At 36.1% G+C, this 18,933-nt stretch overlaps 3 protein-coding genes and 1 long non-coding RNA gene across 4 annotated transcripts; 2 read left to right on the top strand and 2 right to left on the bottom strand.

Annotated features, from left to right (window-relative positions):
* The first annotated feature begins 98 nt into the window (after nucleotides 1-98).
* LOC139777355 (uncharacterized) lies at nucleotides 99-11,826 on the top strand. Its single transcript, XM_071714732.1, has 10 exons — nucleotides 99-277; nucleotides 3,153-7,173; nucleotides 7,522-7,701; nucleotides 7,775-8,185; nucleotides 8,514-9,507; nucleotides 9,872-10,084; nucleotides 10,700-10,881; nucleotides 10,967-11,165; nucleotides 11,239-11,410; nucleotides 11,493-11,826. Exons 5-10 carry the CDS (start codon nucleotides 9,232-9,234, stop codon nucleotides 11,600-11,602), a joined length of 1,152 nt encoding a protein of 383 aa, XP_071570833.1. The 5' UTR covers nucleotides 99-277; nucleotides 3,153-7,173; nucleotides 7,522-7,701; nucleotides 7,775-8,185; nucleotides 8,514-9,231; the 3' UTR covers nucleotides 11,603-11,826.
* On the bottom strand, nucleotides 11,701-13,162 carry LOC139777360 (uncharacterized). The gene is made up of 5 exons (XM_071714746.1): nucleotides 12,933-13,162; nucleotides 12,574-12,788; nucleotides 12,416-12,488; nucleotides 12,249-12,335; nucleotides 11,701-12,034 (listed from the first exon to the last, which is right to left on the bottom strand). The coding sequence occupies exons 1-5, from the start codon at nucleotides 13,160-13,162 to the stop codon at nucleotides 11,848-11,850; spliced, it is 792 nt and encodes a 263-aa protein (XP_071570847.1). The 3' UTR covers nucleotides 11,701-11,847.
* LOC139777361 (uncharacterized) lies at nucleotides 13,105-18,674 on the top strand. Its single transcript, XR_011719334.1, has 2 exons — nucleotides 13,105-13,242; nucleotides 15,590-18,674. It is a non-coding gene; the product is annotated as an uncharacterized lncRNA (long non-coding RNA).
* On the bottom strand, nucleotides 13,203-17,924 carry LOC139777356 (uncharacterized). The gene is made up of 6 exons (XM_071714733.1): nucleotides 17,732-17,924; nucleotides 17,302-17,477; nucleotides 16,568-16,726; nucleotides 15,686-16,052; nucleotides 14,078-14,828; nucleotides 13,203-13,289 (listed from the first exon to the last, which is right to left on the bottom strand). Exons 1-5 carry the CDS (start codon nucleotides 17,922-17,924, stop codon nucleotides 14,677-14,679), a joined length of 1,047 nt encoding a protein of 348 aa, XP_071570834.1. The 3' UTR covers nucleotides 13,203-13,289; nucleotides 14,078-14,676.
* Nucleotides 18,675-18,933: the final 259 nt, after the last annotated feature.

The raw sequence follows: 18,933 nt of genomic DNA, 5'->3' as shown, positions 1-18,933 counted from the left end.
CTGGAAAGCTCTCTGATTGGCTAACCCTCACCGTATCTCTTTTCTGTTAGTGCTCCGTTCTGCTGTTTCTTTCTCTATCGGGATGCACCCTGAAGTCTGTGGCTGCTCCGCTGCTGATGGTTGCGACTACGAACAGGCCTACTATTTTAAACGTATTAACCTCTAACCGATACGACAAGATCTTGAACATGCTTTTCGATTGAAGAATTTTGTGAAGATCACTTGATGGAAGACCAGAATATTATATTCAGGTTATGTAACTACATTATATATTCAGGTATTTGTTTTCAATCTATTTATGCCTGTTTCCTCCAACGTGGTTAAAAGTTTGAACTCGATTAATGACTTCGATTTTGTATTCCACTAATTTTTTAATGAAAGTTTAAATTAATTGAACTTTATCGGCGTTCATCGGAAATGCCAATCTTTGGTAGGGTAGGGTAGGTTAACGAGTTTGAACGACGTCTAAAGAGACGACAATGCGAAATGATAGTATCTGAGGTTATGCTAATAATGAAATTAAATATATAATTGTTAATATAAAATTAAATTTATAATTGTTAATATAAGAGAAATTGCTGCATTGTCAGGCCTGTATTCTAAATAAATACCCAGCATTATTTTTATAAAAATAAATATATTAATCAGTTTTTAAGTATATGGCATGAGGATAATTACAATAAAAAGAGATATATATATATATATATACACACGTACCTGTTGGACCAAAATGTCAACTCTTCTTTTATGTTGTTTAATAAAATTATTTTTGTTTAGGCGAAGTCTATATGCAAGTAGCTCGGACAGCGCAATGGTCACTTCGAAACTCTGGGAGTATCTACAACATTAAAAATAAATAGTGTTCGAAGTGTTTCTTAAGGGCCAGAATACAAAGGTACAGGTAATAGGAACAGGGAATAATAAAAAATTTATTAATTACAACCTAAAAAATTTGAATGCTATGATTGGTTGGCAACATGCAATAGGCACAGAATTTCCAACGTGACGGAAACTGTGTCTATTGCCTGTGCCACTATTTATTCTGCATTTATACATGATTTCTGATTTCTATACCCTGTTCCTATTGCCTATGTATTGCCTTTGTATTGCGTTCCAGCCTTAAGCGTCCACGATACTAGAAATTGCTTCGAGATCTCGGACGGAGAAAAAATTGACCAATTATATTTAAACAATTCGGCAATTGACCAATGCGATTGATTAATTCTTTTTCTATCCAAGATCTCGGAGTAATTTCTAGCATCGGGGACACAAGGCTTTACAATTTACTAAAGAAAAATCGAGCAAATCAGATGTGTTATGTAGTCCTACAATTTTATCGATTTTCTAGACGCGTATGGGAAAAAAGAGAAGAAGAAAATATGGATTGTGGCAGTACATCGTCAAATGTAAGAATAGCTTGTATAAATATTGAAAGAAAATTAACTAAAAATTAATCTATTTTAAGGATTTTATTAATACGCCCAGAGTTCCGGAAAGTGACTGTGAAGCGACGTTGAGCACCGCTGTCAAAGTTATTTGTATAGCGTATTAACGTGTGGATTATTACGGCGTATTATAATATTTTATGCAACGATGAAGAAATTGAGTAGAGACTTGAGTAGATATTATTGATTATTGAGTAGAAATTGATTATTTCATATATTAATCCTCGAAAGCCATTGGGGTCTCAGGGACCCCAACAAAATTTTGGGAGTACGCGCGTTTGACACTATCATTTATATGAATATCAGCCTTAGACATTGCAGAAAAAAGACAGATTAGAATTAGCGCAAAGAGTTCAGCTGAAAAGTTATATCAGATGTCATATCAGCAGACTTGTGCTTGCAAATACATGCTTAATAAGGACACAAATAATATCGGTTTTGCAGTCAAACTATATGATCAATTTTGCTACTAATTTGCTGCCATTTGCTAACATTGTGCTTGTAGAGTATAAACTAACTACTAAAAATGCATTTATTTTCATTCATGGATCATAAATATTAAAAAATTTTAAATCAAAGAGGTTTATACATGATTTTGTAAATAGATTATTTAAAGACTGAAAAGTAACATACGTAGAGTTAATATGATCAAAGGCGACTGATAAGATCAGAATGTGAAGTAATATAAAAATGTCTCAAATATTAAAAAATTAATAAACACTATGTATGACTTGATCGAATTATGTTCAAGTTTTGATTGATTACAGTAAAATAACTTGGCGACAGACGAATTGTTATTACACAACTTCTTATCATTTTATAATTATCAAGTTTGAAAAAAAATTTGTAAATTACTTATAAATGTTTTACAAACTATATGTAAAAAATAGGAAAAGAGTACATTTATACATTTTTCAATTATTAGAAAGCTCCATATATGCATGCCTATAAGAGAGAAAGAGCATAAAGTGTTCAAAAGTAAGAAAAATAATTTGAACAATTTGGTTAATTTATCTCTTAATAATTACTATTACTTTTTTATATCTATTACTTTACCACTATTATAATGTATGTAGTTGTCTCAAGAGTATTACAAAAATTAAATTAATTATGATTATTTTTTAATTACAATAAAATAATTAATAATTTGAACAATTTTGTTAATTTATCTCTTATTGCGAATGCAGTAACTTGAATTCTAATTATATTATTTTTTATTATAATTAATTTAAAAAATATAAGTAATTAAGGAATAGTTAGGATTAATTTCATTTAATTTTTGTAATACTTGAGACAATTACATATATTACAATACTGCAAGTAATATAAAAGAGCAATAGTAAATAAATTTTTAAGTAAAAATGTATCAAATTAAATTTTATTATATTTTGTAATCATGAAAAGTTGTTTTATTTTTACAAATGAGAAGTCTGAAATTACTTTAGAAAATTGTTATTATTGTATATATTTATATATATAAATTGTATGTAAGAAAAAGATTAGTTTAATTGTGACATATTTTCAAAAAAAGAAATAGAAAATGAATTAACCCTCCGTCACATATATGGGGCTTTAAAATTGACGCACAAAATTGAATGCAGTTCACAGGAATTCTGAATTGAACCACGTTGGAGGAAACGGGCATTAGTCAATCTAGTTAGTTCATCACAGTTGTTTTATATATCCTTTGTTTATATATATTTTTAGTTTAAAATGGAAACGCGTGATAAAGTAAAGAAAAAAACGAAGCGAAGCTTTTCGGACGCTTGGCTCAGCGATGATCGATTTAAGACTTGGATCCGCAGAGTGTCCTTCGATGAAAGCCTCTTTCACTGTACGAGATGTAACAAAAATTTTTCGTGCTGCTCATTATCACATATAATAAGACATGCGAAATCTGCGTCTCATATAAGAAATGTTGAAAAAGATACATCATTATGTGATGATGACAATGTTTCTAAAAGGAAACCGCCGCATAAGAAAATATTTAAACAGCGATGGTTAGAGATTGAGCAATTTCAGCCATGGCTACGCGAAGTGCGAGATGATGCAAGTTCATTTTTTTGTGCTATTTGTGATAAAACTATTTCTGGCGGTTTGTCACAAATCTATCGCCACGCGCAATCCAAAGTACATAAGGATAAATTTGAAAAATGTAACATACAAATGACTGAATCGACTACGGAATTAAAAATGCAAATTGATGAATCGCTTTTGCGATTCGAGGCGCAAAGAAAATCAGCGGAGATCCGATACGCTGCTTTAATCGCTGACAAAAATATTCCACACGAAACTGCGAAAATGATACTAAATTTTTTTCAAGGCATAGGAGAAAACCCCAACGTATTGAGAAGCATGAGCATGGGTCGAACAAAATGTACAAACATAATCTCCAATGTTTTGTGTCCTGTAGAAACGACTCGTGTAGTAGGAAACCTTAGAACTACAAAGTTTTCTGTTTTCATTGATGAAATATCAGATATTTCGAACGAAAAATGGGCGTTTCATGTTCGGTACGTTAATCCCGAGACGTTAGAAGTTCACTCACAATTAGTGAAACTAATTGATGTGGATACGGAAGATGCTAGTGCAGAGAAATTGTTTAATGCATTTAAAAATGAAATGCACAAGCTCGAAATACCTTTTACAAACATTATCGCTTTGTCGTGCAACCATGCGTCGGTTATGACCGGAAAACATTTATGCTTTAAGAAAAAATTGAAGGAGATGTGCAAAAGCGTTTTGACCTTATCATGTCCGTGTCATTCTGCCGCATTAGCTGCACACACTGCATGTGCTAAGTTACCTGAGTCTTGTAAGAAATTTGTGGAAGGTTTTGTACAATATATTAAAAGTAGTCCCAAGCGAACGTCTATTTTCCGCGAGTTTTCCGAGTGTTTTCAAGAAACAAACTACAAAAGTTTAAAGTTATATTACACGGGATGGCTTTCTCACTACACGTATATCAAAAAACTTCTCGAATCTTGGGACACCATAAAGCATTTTTTAAGTGAAGTTGTTAGAAATGAAAATACGAAAGCTGGGGAAAATCTAATGCTTTTAATGCAAAATGTAACAACAAAAGCATATTTGCTGTTTTTAAAACACGTTTTGCATTTTTTCCATGTATTTAATGAATTTTTCCAAGTTGTAGATACAAGAATTCATTTGTTACAGCCAAAATCAATAGATTTTCTAACTGAAATTTGTGAAAATTTTTTAACATCGACAGTTTTAAAAGAGTTGCCAAGTGTAACATTTAGTAAAGTTGAAAATCACAAATTGCTAACTGATATTTGTTTAGGAACAAAATGCGAAGAATACCTTCGTCAATTGATGAAGGAAGGGCATGCGAAGGAGATTGCAACTGTTCGACAGAACTGCTTGCAATTTTACGTTACCGTGGCCGAGGAAGTTTATAAAAACTTACCGGTTAATAATGTATTTTTATCGAAATTAAAAATTTTTCTACCGCATATAGCTTTAATGAATTCTGACAGAGAAACATCGTACAATGATCTTTTTCTCATAGCCAAAACTATCGGCGGTTTTGACGAAAAAGGTTTAAAAAGAGAATGGTTTACGTTAAACTTAGATTTTACGGTAACAGAGAAAAAAAATTTCTTAGAATTAACGTTTGACGATATGTGGACACAAATTTTGCAAAGGCGATATTCAACTAATGAAATAAAATATCCAAACTTAAAATGCCTTTTGAATTCTATTAGGTCACTTCCGAATTCAAACGCCGATCCGGAGAGGATAATGTTTTTCTTAACGGACATTAAAACAAGAAAACGAAACAAATTATCGCCAGCCGCTGTAAATGCTATTTGTGTATTGAAATCGGCGTTAAAAACAAGGGGGGAAACCGTTCTAAATATGAAGATTAGTTCAAAACATTTATCTCTCATGTCGTCAGACAAATTATATGCTAATGTTCCAAAAAAGCGAAAAAGTAGTCATGTTCAACAATGTGCTGTAGATGATGATGCAGATGATATTGTTGTTGGCCCTTCTTCGTCTAACGATGTATAGTAATAATGTAAGAGAAAGTGAATTGTTTCTTGTCTTGTTTTTTCTTCAACGGCAAAGCATTGTGTCGTAGGGGTGAGTGGGGCATGTTTGAACTTTGGACACTTAACTTTGAATATAGATTATGTTATCATTTAATGTGGTACGACAACTTTCTCTGCATATACAGTTTGTTACACTTACAGTTCGTTACATTTACATTTTTGTGTGAGGCAGTATAGAAAATACGATAAAGTTACAAACTTCTTCTTTATTTACAAGAAATTACAATGCAAAGTTGGACTCACGCAGCTGTGATGCATATGAAACGAAACTTAACTTTATTTTTCAACAAAACAATGTAGTATATCGCTATGCCATGTTATGTGTTTTAGCCCTAAGCCTGCGGGGTATGTACGTGATAACGCTGTAAGGGGAAATAAGATGATTGCAGTCTGTGTACCGTCGAGCGTATTCGGAGTCCAAACGTTTCCGAGTTTATCTGAAGTTTGTCGAGTTCGCCCGTTATTTCCCCTTGCATCAATTATCACACCCCTTGTCTTTAGCAGCAGCTTACTCCATTTATGATTTTCTTAAGTTCGTGACATAAACGTGTCCGAATGTGCTCCACTTTCCCCTATATATAGCTATGTAAAAAGAAAAACATAATGTCTACATGAGACATCGTGTCGAACCAGAAACATATTTGTCACAAGTGTGTAAAAAATAGAGAATATTATACATATAGGTTTAAGCTTTTCTCTCGGACGAAGTATAAGTTTGATCGATTCGTAATATTATTTTTTTTAGTAAAATAAGTCTAGGGTAACTATTAAAAAAAGCGTCAACAATAGTATCTAAGTAACATAGAAATTTATTGTAATAATTTATTGTAATAACAAATAATAATAGACTGAATGGACAAAGTAGAAATACGTGCAAATGGTGAGGCATTAACATACTGTTGTTATAAAGCCAGAATAGCAATATAATGTTAAAGATAATAGAAACGTGTATAATATAAATACACGTATCTCAGACGAACATAAGCGCACACGCGCAAATGTTCACCCACTGACACATGCAAAACACGTACATGGACACAAAAAATTGAGTACATAATAATAAGGACCCATGCACAGATTATCGCTTAAAAGAAAATGTGCAAAAAGAGCGTATAGAACGTTGGAGGATGCCCATTTAGCTATCGACATCAAATCACTATTTAAAAGGCCGTAGACGTACAAAATATATCAATTGAACGGAAGGATTTAAGAAGAACAACATCGTCAGCATACATATAGAGTTTGGAGGAAAAAGGAATAGAAGAGAAGTCAGCAATGCAAATATTAAATAATAATGGACCAAGTATGGAGGCACCTATGGAGTTTTGAGGCACATCAGATGGAACAGTACGGCGACAGGAAAGACTGGAAAGCGAATTGTATAAGAACTTGCTGGGAACGGTTCATAAGGAAAGATTGTAGAAAAGACAAGGCAAGAAGATATAAACTGCAGGACCTAAGTTTGGTGAGAAGATTATGGTTGACGAAAGCTTTATCGAAGGCAATCAACGAAGTAAGACAACTAGAATCGAAACCCCTTAGCACGAGATCTGACACGTGGAGAAGTTGTAATGCTATGTAGACCACGAAATCCAGAGTGACATTTTGGGATAACGTTAGAGCGTAACCATTAAAACGAACCAGCATAGGTAAGACGAATGCGCTTGAGGGTTAAGTCTCATAGGCCAGTATTCATAATCAGATTTTTATATAAGATTATCTTGAGCTCCGTAAACAATGAAACGAGTCGTACAGCATCTAAAGATAAACTTAAGACGATCTTATATATAAGATCTGACTGTGAATACCGGCCATAGAGTAGCATATGGCGTAAAAGAACTTGGCTAATCACTTTCTTTACGCTCGTTTTTGTTACACCAGCACAAATTTTACGCCATACGCCGATACGCCTTACGCTGTTTCATGGGACTTCACCCCGAGAATATTATAAAGCTTAGCCGGAGTGATAAAAGTAAAACTAAAGGAAAACATTACAGGATGAAGAGATGAAATAATTTATCGGAAGAGCAGGAAGATATGGGAAAGGAGTCAAGAATAAAATAATCATTCATGAGCGCAAGATTAAGGACATGCATGTGTAAGATGTATGAAGAAAAAGATCCGGCGCCAAGGATGGAGATGTTCCGCCAGAATTGGCGAGGGGAGTTCACAGAGAGGTAAGTAAGAGTTGTTAAGGAACGAATAACTTTTTTTCTCACAACGGATAGCATATAGTTTACATTGTTACAGAGATATTTATAACGCAGCTAATTTGCAACGGACCAAGTTCTCCTGAATCGGAGAAGAGCGCGACGTTTTAGGGATATGAACCTCCTAACGGAAGAATTTAGTGGGGCAGAAGGGCAGACGCAAGACACGCCTGAAGGCTAACGGGGCGAAATGATCTCATACGTGTCTTCTCTTTGCGTGCGTATTCTCGCCATCCGATTTTTGGGTGAACCACCTCATTCTGGAGGACCACAGTGAACTCTATACTAAACTGGAACGTGATTGTGAGCTCGACTCACCCTGTTTTGGAAGAAAACGGGACGAGCGAGAGGAAGAATTGCGACCAATCCATTTTTTCTGTTGCCGACTTTTCGAGAATGATTGAATACCAATGATCCACATGGACGTAAGAATACCTGGACGGAACGTAAGGTATGTATTATACGTGCCCAGGAGGCGGGATTCTGTAATTCCTTAATAACGACAGTTTCGGTATCGTTGCGCAGATATTATATATAATAAAAAAGCTGCGCAACGATACCGAAACTGTCGTTAAGGAGTTACAGAATCCCGCCTCTGGAAACTATTGAAAACTGAAACTGTCCCGATTCTTGAAACGTATGCGCAAATTCTGCTCTTGCAGAAACGTTGCAAGTTGATTGGTTAAAAGCCATACGACTTGCAACTTTTCTGTAAGAGCAGAATTTGTGCGTAAGTTTCTCCTATATGATTAATTCAAGAATCGAATCTTTGCTTTCAGGACAGCATACTCGAAGATTCGGACGATGTTCGGACGACTTTGGAGCAAAGACTCGGATAACGCGTGGTTTCGTGTGAGCACGAAGAAAGTTGGTTCGATCTTGACCTTCATCCCATATGTTCCTCGATTAAGAAGATAATTCTCTGTTTAAATAGAAAAGAATGTTGATTTTTGTCACATTGAACCCGGAGGGTCATTAAACAGAAGAAGTAAGGGAAAAAGAAGTCAAGTGGTGGAATCTTCGTTAAAGGGAGGAGAGATTAAGAAATTGATCTCCCCCATTTAAGAGAAGGAAAAGAGTTTACGAATGCCTTTGAAATGCGTCTCCGCCTTTGTCTTGTATCACGAGAGGGCGCCTCCGATCCTATTGAGGTTCTCCTCTTGACTCTAGTAGTTTTTGTCAGTTATAGTACCACGTGGTATTTTGGCTCAATGAGCTTCCCCCACTCCAGCTCTTTCCGTTCCTCCTTCCTTGCACACATGGCGCACGCTGAGCTGAATCAACAAACTGGGAATTCGCCTAAGCAAACTAATTTCAACAAAATTGGTCGTCAATACTGGCCGTATTGACTTCTGAAAAGAGGCAGGTGCCAACAAAAGGGAAGAAGAAGGTTCAGTGAGTCAGAAATCCATTGGGTCTTGGAAGAAGAAGAGCAAAGTTTGCGACAAACATTCGATTGTTCGCCTGTGATAAAGGGCTGACAAAATTCAGTTCGAGATGCAGACTACCGACGGTGAGAGAGATGAAGGTGCGGAATTTCGTTTGAACGACAGCGACAGAGTCGAAACCGTACGAACGGAATTAAGGGAGGCTGCTTTGATGAAGAGGAAGGAGAATCGCGTATCCGCCTGGAATAAAAGTCGTACTAATTTGGGAGAATGTCCAGGAGTTGAACCGTTTTCCTTCGAGTACATCGACGAGAAAGTGAAGCTTCTCAAGAGGAAAAGAATATCCCTCGTTGATTACAGATATTTGCCCAACGCTCTTATTCAGGTATGTATTTTGCTAGCTAGAATAATCTTTATCAAACATTTCACAAAATTATATTTAAGAATGATAACATTCACAAATATGCAAGGTAATAGCGAAGTAATAATACATTGCTCGTTTGATATAACGACGAAATTTAAATGTTTTGAATCGTTAAAATTTTGTAATATTATTTTTAAATGCAATTTTGGTGTAGTAACTGATTCTAGAAGAATAAAAGTATCTAGCTGTATATTAGCTTTTCATTCAGTGCATTGAATTCTCAACATTCTTTTGCAAACAATTAAAAAATGATAACTTTTGAGTTATAATAGTTATATCGTTGTAGAGCGCAAATGAGTGATATAATCTGTTATACTCATTTCAGTCAGAGGAGAACATAAACGCTTTTTTAAAAGTGGATCAAAGCTTGTCAGGCTTGGTGCGTGATCTATCTGGCAATGATCCTACTCTTCAATTATATGCAGCCAATTGCTGTTGCAATATTGCCCTGGGAAATACAAAAGCATGCACGGCATTAGGAAAAGCAGTTATTCCGTATCTGGTTGTCAAGCTGGAAAGCTTAAATTATGCCTTGCTGGTAATTTTCTCTAATATTAACCCTTTCAGGACAGGTGGCCCACTATCCCTTTTATTTCAGAAACTATTAGTCCGATCTTTATGCCAAAATTAAAAATAGCGGAACCAATATAGCGGATTTAAATCTTTTAATAATGAAATTTACATAAAACTCACTTTATATAGGTTTTCGTTAAGTTCGATTCTAATCTTGGATTTTCGGCTCGTTAGAGCAGAGCACAATTCTCTGCACCGCGATCGCCAGAATAATAGGGCAACCATTTTGACATTATTCATTAGCTCGAGTACATCGAAACAAGTTAAACATATTCCGTTCTGAACAGATCTGCTATTTCGAATTTTGCAATTTTAAGATTATATTCGAATTTAGCGAACTCAAAAACCTATATGTGAGTCACGCAAGTTACATCATTATTTAAATGTATTAAAAAATTTGGTTCGCTATATTGGGTGTCAAAATTTTAGAATTCTGTGGCTATAATCGTAAAGAGCGACCTATAGTTTTGATAGTTTATTCCTATTAGAAAGCTCTCGTCCTGAAAGGGTTAAGTAAAAGCCAATACAATGTGAATTTTGTTGGAAACTTGAAGTACTACATGGATTCATATTTTATTAGGATATTTGCATTTGGACAATCGGTAATTTGGTTGCAGGAAGCGATAAGGCTTTCTCTATCTTGCATGCGCAACATTGTCTGAAATATATAATTTTACTGTTGCACAATTGCAACGACTCGGTTCTTCCTTCAGTAATATATTCGCTCTTACATTACGTACATGTGGGATTTCATAAAATATCGTAAGCATTCTTCACTTTCACACATTACAGTACAAAGATAGTGAAATTTGCAAGAGAAAATTTAATATGTTTCTGATATTTACAGAGAAAGTGAAAAGTTGGAGCTCGTTCAAGTTATCATAAAACGGAATCTCTTGTACGAAAATCCAAACTATATTTGGTTGTTGGCTTTGTTGTCTTCTTCGTTGATATGCGTTGAACATTTGCACGCTATTCTGCCACAAGTTGTCGATTATCTTTACTCAACGTTTTCCAATTCGGATGGAATGGCTCAAGCTAGCGAGGTTTGTTTTTTTTTCTCCTTCATATAACAAAATATGAAAGTTTTAATCACATTTTTAATCTTTTCTATTTCAGATTACGGCATCCATACGTATACTGGCTAACACACTGCATGATTCTTGCGAAGATAAGATAGACATTCTTTTGAGGAATCCTAAATACTCAAATGAGGATCTTCATCTTTTATTGAATAAATTGTTATCGCATCCTTACATGCACATCAGGAGAGAAACTCTGTGGTTGATAGGTAACTATGTGATATTTTTTTGATCTTTTTTAAAAAAAGATAGAATAAGATATGATCTAATTATTCTAATAAATTGTTGCAGGAAATTTGTATAATCATAGATTGTCCATTATTAGTCAAAATATAAAAGATCTTATACCTTTTTTATCAGCACTGAATCAGGCTTTTTCCTCAATTGAAAATTCTGTATGAATGTATGTTAACACGCATGTTAAAATGTATGTTAAAACGTGTTAAACGACATTTTTAAAGAGAGGTACATGACGCTTATAAAAATAACTTACAATATGTAATGTAGATATAAAAATATATTTATAGTGTTCTTCGATTGTATATATAATACTAAGTATTAATTTTATTCATTACTGGACGGAGCATATATATATAAAGTTTCTGAATATAACATTTTGTCTATATATGCTGCTAATATCTTTTAGTTAATATACCCTTTTCACAGGTACAAATTTTCTTAATGGATCTGAGGAAGAATATCGATTTCTTCCTATGTCTTCTATACACGGCGCCTTGACGATATTGAAATATATCTGCCCCATCAAATTCGCCGTTGGATGGTTGGCAGCTTTTAAACATTGATAAAGTACTTGGTCGCAAGTACAATGTGATCTGTAAAAAGTTAAGACTGATAAGACTTGAGACTGATTCTCTTATAGAGACAACTTTGAGATGATTAACAGGCAGAGATAATTTTGAAACTTGTTAAACATGACAAAGAAATTTAGTAATTCATATAATGTGATACATTAGTTTAAAAAATGCACTAAAACTTTTTATCAAAAAGAATTGATCGACTTTTCTTTACCAATTTCTAAGATCTTACTTAGTGTACAGGGAGTAGTTAGTGAGGTTGTATCGGGTTTGCTGAGCTCGTACTTTTATTGGGCAGAGATCGTGGTTACGACAACACCTGAAAAGTATACAAATTTGTCTCATCTATCCGATATTTTCGAAAATTGATAAGTTACGGTTCCATATTTCAAAAGCTACCTGTCAATGTGAGGTAGGTCGCCCAAATCGTGATAATTCTCGGCTAAGTCGCCCGTACCGCACCATTTTGTGCCTGGAATACATATTTAGTCTTTGTTAACAAATTTTGCAATTCTGTGAAACTGCGGACGCGTTTGAAAATGGTATAAACAATTAACCTGGCAGAATACCGGAGAACAGAGTGATGGAACTCGCGGCTATACGAGTCCCTCTACTCAATGCATTTGTGGGCAAGGTGGACGTGGCCTCCACCTGTAGTCCGTCTAACAATTCGCACTGTTGCATGAGTCTCGTTATCTCCTGGAAGGACACTACTTGCGGACGCGCAGTCATAGACAAGTTTCGCAAAACGTCCGTGGCCTCGGACGGCTCGCTGAAAGAGTCAACGGTGCGTGTCAAAGATTGCGCAGAATGCATAAAAAGGGAGTAATGATTAAACACATGACCGGTGAGAACCGGTTTTGATCCAGTAATGTCTAATTATATAGCGTTTTTTTTATTATTGAAGACCACTTACTATACTTCGATTATATTGCAGTCATGTAATTCATTTCTCGGACCAAGATCGACCACTGCCACCGTCTGTTCGTGATAATAAACCGCTCGTATCTCGTCCTTCGCGAGCGCGACGGCACTTGGCGCGAGACCGCTCAACCCCTTGAATGTGCTTCTGAAGAACGTTGGCTGCTGAGCGGTCAAGCTGCATATCGACACGACGAGAAAAACCGTCGAGCACACCGAATACATCTTCTCCTTCAAACTATCGATTCTCTTTTCGTTTTGTTATGCCGTTAGTCAAGTATAACGCAGAGCCCGCATAACTCCGTGTAAGTAAACACAACGTGAAAAGTTCTGCTTCTAAACTATATTGAAACTAACAAATATACAAAAGATATATTCCTGTTTAGAGAATGATTCACGCACACTAAGATACACGCGTTATCAATCAACAATCAACGAGACAAAAATTGATCTGTGGATCCACACATCTTCATTTGCTAGCTATTTAAAAATAATGCGCGCGGTTATCAAAGCGGTGTGCCAAGCACGCATAAACGTACGCGCGCAATCCATCATGTTTACAATCGCCGCACATTACGTGCTTTTATGCTTCCTTAAATTCTTCATATCGTATGTTTTAGAATCGCCTTTTACGATGCACAGTCTTGAAATCTTCGCGCAAACGCTAAACGAAGGTGCATTATCCAATTATTTGCAGAACGTATAACGATGGTTTGAAGATTCTAAAATAAGAAAAAAAGCACTCACATGATGAATCGTTCCCTTCGAAACCGAACTTACCCCGTCGCGTTAGTCGATACATTATTTGGCACATGATACATGATACGTGAATTTTTTACGGAAGAGAAACGGCAGAAAATTTAAGCGGAGATACTTCAATCCTATATAAAAATTGTCTGTTAAAAAATGAAGTTAGCACCCTTAACTTGAACGAGACCGCTCGCGTTCGCGAGAACCGATCGACTGGTCGGACTTTTCGCGCACAAACGGTGTATGTATAATTATAACACACTCGTCCATCGGTTGCACATGGACAGACCGGACTAGTAGCCGGTCGAAAGACTAAACGTGTAAGCGACGGTATGACACTCGCGTATAACTTCCCTCTCCCACGATGGCCACGATCTCGTGAGGTATTACCTGGTGGTAGCGGTGATATACGCTAGTGGGGAGACCTACATTCGTACGACTAGGGCGAAGAAAGTGGGACGAAACGGCGGAATACGATTCCGCGGGTAGTAACTGCAGGTTCGCAGAATCCTTCAAACTTGAGAAAAAAAAAAAGAGAGAAAAGCGACGTCTTGGATTTCCTCGCGATCGCAGACAGAACTTGTCAAGAGACATTTGACATTTATAAAAACCATGTATTTTGCATGTAAAAATCTAGAAAAACGTACAAAAAACACAATAGTGTCTGAAAAGGCGAAAAGCATCCTAAAAGTGAAAATCTTAAAAAAAAAAAACTTGTGTTTAATGTAAAATATAAATCCATATGCTATTTGCGATTTTTTTTCGCGGTCGAAAGAGCGCCTCGATGGAATAGAGGTTTTTTTTTGTACGCGGTGACGATGCGACTACCAACGTTTCCACATTTTTTCAGTATGGCGAAATTTCACTCGCGGCTCGCGATAATTGATTGTTATGCAATGTGGAGAGATGTTACGCGCTTCCATTGACATTTTTGAAAACCATGCTAAAGAGGCCGATGCTTCTCTATAATTTTGCTTGGTAAACGATGTTTAACAATGGCCTTGTCTCAGAGACTGGCACATGGAGCTCGACTTCGTAGCGCTCGCTGGATATTGAACTCCCCCCATGCGAGTCGTACTCAACGTGATGCTCACGGGAGTTGCGTTAGACAGCTGCAGTCTGACCGGGCACTGTCTATATCCTGCAATAAAAAATGTAGAAGCATTATAGTCGTGCCGCGTACGAGTGTAACGCACCGGTAATTTCAATAATACATGTGGGCTTTGGTGATGGATGATGGGATGGAAATAGAAATCATTTGTTATCACGACTTAAGTATAAGGCGGTTTGCGAGACCAAGTAATTTGTTATACAAGTAGGTAGAGGCTTCGACTCGATTCTTGAAGTGAATTCTAATCGAGTTCCACATGTTACGATGAGAAATTAGCTCATTCTTTTCGTATTTTTCGAAATTGCTCAACACTTACATTATGAATAATGAATAGGAATGAATATTTGTTATCATGACATTCGAGGTAATTTGCATGAATCGTAAATTTTTTCTCTATGTCGCAATTCGATTTCCGGAATGAATCATGGTAGACTTTCACATTTCACGTATTTTTTAAATGTCGAGAAATCGACTTTTCTGATCCGTTAGTGTCTTTCGCTTTCCAGCTGTTGAGCACTTTACTTTATAATTATTTGATTAACATATATTTATCGATAAGAATCAAGGAACAACGCGATTGCTCATAAATTGCTAGAGATATACGATTGTATTAAGTACAGGAAATATATTGAATAAATAAATGAATTTTTATTATAGATATACATAATGGATATTCATATATTTATCGATAAGAGTCAAGGAACAACGCGATTGCTCATAAATTGCTAGAGATATACGATTGTATTAAATACAGGAAATATATTGAATAAATAAATGAATTTTTATCACAGATATACATAATGGATATTGGCGAGAGATTGGTGAGAGACGAGCGATAGAGAGAGAGAGAGGAGATGCGATAGTCCTCGACAAAGGAAAGGACCTACCGGCGTGGTGGGGCCCGGAGCAATGGCAACATATGGGGTTGTTGCGCGGCCTTGGACAAAACTCAACGCTATGTGGCTCGCCGCAGCGGACGCAACGCGGCAAGTGCCGGCAATTAGCGGCCATGTGCCAGAAACCCTGACATCGGTAGCACTGCAACACGCTGTCCGCCGCTTGCGATACAGTATCTTGATACGCTTCTGGGACATTGCCTCCGTCGTTCCCCGGCGTGTATCGCGAGGGTATACCGGACGAGCATGCGGCACCGCCGCCACGCCACCAGCGTTCTGGAACCGCATTGAAACGAGCCACCTCGAAGAAGTCCAGACCTTGACGCAGCAAAGCTTCGTAGTGACCCGCGTCAAAAACCTGGACGACAAAGGATTGATGAATATCCTCCACATTTTATCAAAGAGTCATTTATTATATTTATAACATGTTACACCATGTTATATTTGTATATATTTTATCTATTACTTCATGCACTTATGTTAACGACTATATTAATGATTATATACGGCAGGTTCGTTTCGATCTTTATCTCAACATATTCGTCTTATTGTTAGTTTCTTGTAGTAATTACTACCGACTGGTAATGAGATATTTCGAAAGTTACTTTCAAAACCGGTTGAGGATGTCTTACTCTAGAGAATTCCATTTAGAGAACTTGTTTAGAATTACATGTTTATTACTGATTTAGCATTATGCATTTCTGTACAGTTTGCGTATTTCAATTGATATGTATATGTTAATTTTATGCCCTAATGTCCTACAGAAAATAATTGTTTCTTTCTTTTCCACTATGGTATATTTATATTTGCATAATAGAGGTGATAAGGTGTTATCAGGCTAATTCAAAGAGTAAAAATAAGCATTCTCTTTACTTCGACTCGAACAAATTGTCGCGAACGTTCGACATTTCCAGCAATGATTCCCTGCTTCGCTAGAGCCGAATTTATATCCTGCAGCGGTATAGCCCACGGTACGTCTCTCAGAAGCACGGCTTGGCGATATCGAGAATCTCTTGCAGAGAATCGCGCTACCTTATGGAAATAAAACATAAGCTGAGAAATATATTTTAGCTTTTATATTTTACTTATAGGTATTTCAGCAGATTACTTAGTTGAGAATTGAACATCACAATTGGCGATATAGCTTCAAAATAATAATAAAATACGACGCTATGATATGCAATTAATTTAGAGAAAATCATTTTCGATCAGGACTGGATTTTGGTAGCCTAATAATATTATTTGCGTACAATTCTTCGTACAATTCTGATTATTCTAAAGATTGTGTTAGTGTAATTAAATTGATTTATATTAATTTAATTATGTGATTGTACTGTGCTAGCTTTAGTTGAGACTGCGTTTTGAGACCATAAATTGTACTATCAAATTGTACACGAATAATATTATTCGCTATCAAAATCCAGTCCTGACCAAAAATGGCGTTTTGTCTAAATATTAATAATAAAATGCTCAATATGAAATATTTCAATATAACACAAAGGAATATATAAAATATACGAGAAGCTTGCAAGTTTATATCTCAGTTTTTCTTTATCTCTCGCGTATTCCGCAATGTCAGGTAGAATCTACAGGTAAACTTGTCATACTTGCACGGGTCCCCCGAACACTCGAGCTAAGTCGCCGCGCTGCAAGAGTTTCTCGGCATCATTTTCTCGCACGAAAGCGGCTATGAGACCGCACGGAGTTTCAGAGACACGCCAGGTCGACAGCGGCTCGGAAGCGGCGATAGCTTCCTCAAGATGAGATCGCAGCAGTTCGCAATCTAATCGAGGAACGAATGATAAAATGCCGATCTAAAACTAAAGCGAGATCAATGAAGTCGTTGACGTTTGCTTATTTTTGAATGTTTTTTATGCTATTCAGTCAACATATAAGTTTCCACGATTAGATATTACGTTAACTGTCTCATATTACTAATTAAATGGAATGAATTGGCATTTGATGGGCTATAAACTATAGATCGTAAAACGCGTTTCTCATCTTCAGAATGTAGCAAATATTGCAATGCGTCATCACCTGGGATTCCGTGGCCTTGATCTTCAAGGCCGCCAGCACGCGAAATGTACAAAGAACACGTAAACTCTGTCTGCTGCTGCATAGCGGGAACTTCATTATAGCGCGACGTCGGGTTTAAGTCGCTTTTTTCTGTCTGGTTATTGTCTCCGATCTTGCTCTGCGACGACGACGAATTTGTCACGGCCTTCTCCATCGTGCGCGCCACGTACTCGTGACTGTAACTTGTGAATTTATTATATGTACAGCTAGAATCGATTTTGTGTACACGGTTTCTATTACAATTATATGTCATGTATCGTATATCCGAAATACGACGAATATCCGAAGGTATTGCAAATCTGTGCTCAACATCGCGTTCCGCCGAGATGTTGAATGCAGATTATGGCCCATGTTGTCAATTAATTGTAAGTAGGTTGCATCTTTAAATTTGTAGTGTCAAATTATACTCAATTTGAGTCATTTTTATAATCATTATATAAGTCGCCACTGCTCCTATTCAATATATGTCGTTAATTTAACTAAAACAATATTAATTTAACTAAACCAATGGAGTTAAAATAACTCTTTAACACTGTTTTGTGTTAAAATAATAAATTTCGACACACATGGTAGTTAAAAATAACAAAATGTTTTCTAACTTAAATATTGGATTTAAATTTTATTCTTTAATATTTAACAGTATTGATAGAAGAAAAAGGATCGATCGTTCTTTTCGAATTAGAACGTTATTGCATAAATATTTTATACCACTAACGACCACGTCGATAACGATCGTAACAATGTGGAGCTGTATTTAGGTCATTATTGATTGTAGCAGTAAAATGATAACAAAAAATTCCATCGACATAAATAATTTGTCCATTGGCATAAATAATTTGTTTCCTACGGTTGTTAGCGACGCGATTATTATGGATATATATATCATGTATTTACGCAGCGACAATTGCATTCTGGCTCCTTCTCCTTCTAGCTGTTATCAAGACTTCGTATCGCGTTCATTTTTCGTATTTTCTCTCCACGCACAGTCATTTCTTCGTAACGTTGTAAAGGGTCTATCTACATCTATCATAATGTTAACACTGCGCGAACACCGTGTTTTTGAAGCACTTACCCGTGCACTTTGGGACTTTTAAGTCCAAAGAGTTTTTGAAAGCGTTTCTGTGTTACAAAAAAAGTCTATAAAAATTCATGTATCATCTTTA

The sequence above is a fragment of the Temnothorax nylanderi genome, unplaced genomic scaffold (genome assembly GCF_030848795.1).
Source record: "Temnothorax nylanderi isolate EJ_2023f unplaced genomic scaffold, tnyl_v1.0 TNYL_tig0145_pilon, whole genome shotgun sequence".
Classification (NCBI taxonomy): domain Eukaryota; kingdom Metazoa; phylum Arthropoda; class Insecta; order Hymenoptera; family Formicidae; genus Temnothorax; species Temnothorax nylanderi.
Note: the sequence above shows the minus strand (reverse complement) of the source record. Positions and strands in the feature narration are given on the sequence as shown.

Coding starts and splice junctions, on each gene's coding strand:
- LOC139777356 (XM_071714733.1), bottom strand. CDS start 17,924: ATGGAGAAGGCCGTGACAAATTCGTCGTCGTCGCAGAGCAAGATCGGA. Junction 16,053..16,567: donor GACAATTTGTTCGAGTCGAA/GTAAAGAGAATG, acceptor TTTGTCGTCCAG/GTTTTTGACGCGGGTCACTA. Junction 14,829..15,685: donor CTCCGGGCCCCACCACGCCG/GTAGGTCCTTTC, acceptor TTTTTATTGCAG/GATATAGACAGTGCCCGGTC.
- LOC139777355 (XM_071714732.1), top strand. CDS start 9,232: ATGCAGACTACCGACGGTGAGAGAGATGAAGGTGCGGAATTTCGTTTG. Junction 10,882..10,966: donor GTGGGATTTCATAAAATATC/GTAAGCATTCTT, acceptor TGATATTTACAG/AGAAAGTGAAAAGTTGGAGC. Junction 11,166..11,238: donor GAATGGCTCAAGCTAGCGAG/GTTTGTTTTTTT, acceptor TTTCTATTTCAG/ATTACGGCATCCATACGTAT.
- LOC139777360 (XM_071714746.1), bottom strand. CDS start 13,162: ATGTATTCGGTGTGCTCGACGGTTTTTCTCGTCGTGTCGATATGCAGC. Junction 12,789..12,932: donor TGCAATATAATCGAAGTATA/GTAAGTGGTCTT, acceptor TGACTCTTTCAG/CGAGCCGTCCGAGGCCACGG. Junction 12,489..12,573: donor GTTCTCCGGTATTCTGCCAG/GTTAATTGTTTA, acceptor TATGTATTCCAG/GCACAAAATGGTGCGGTACG.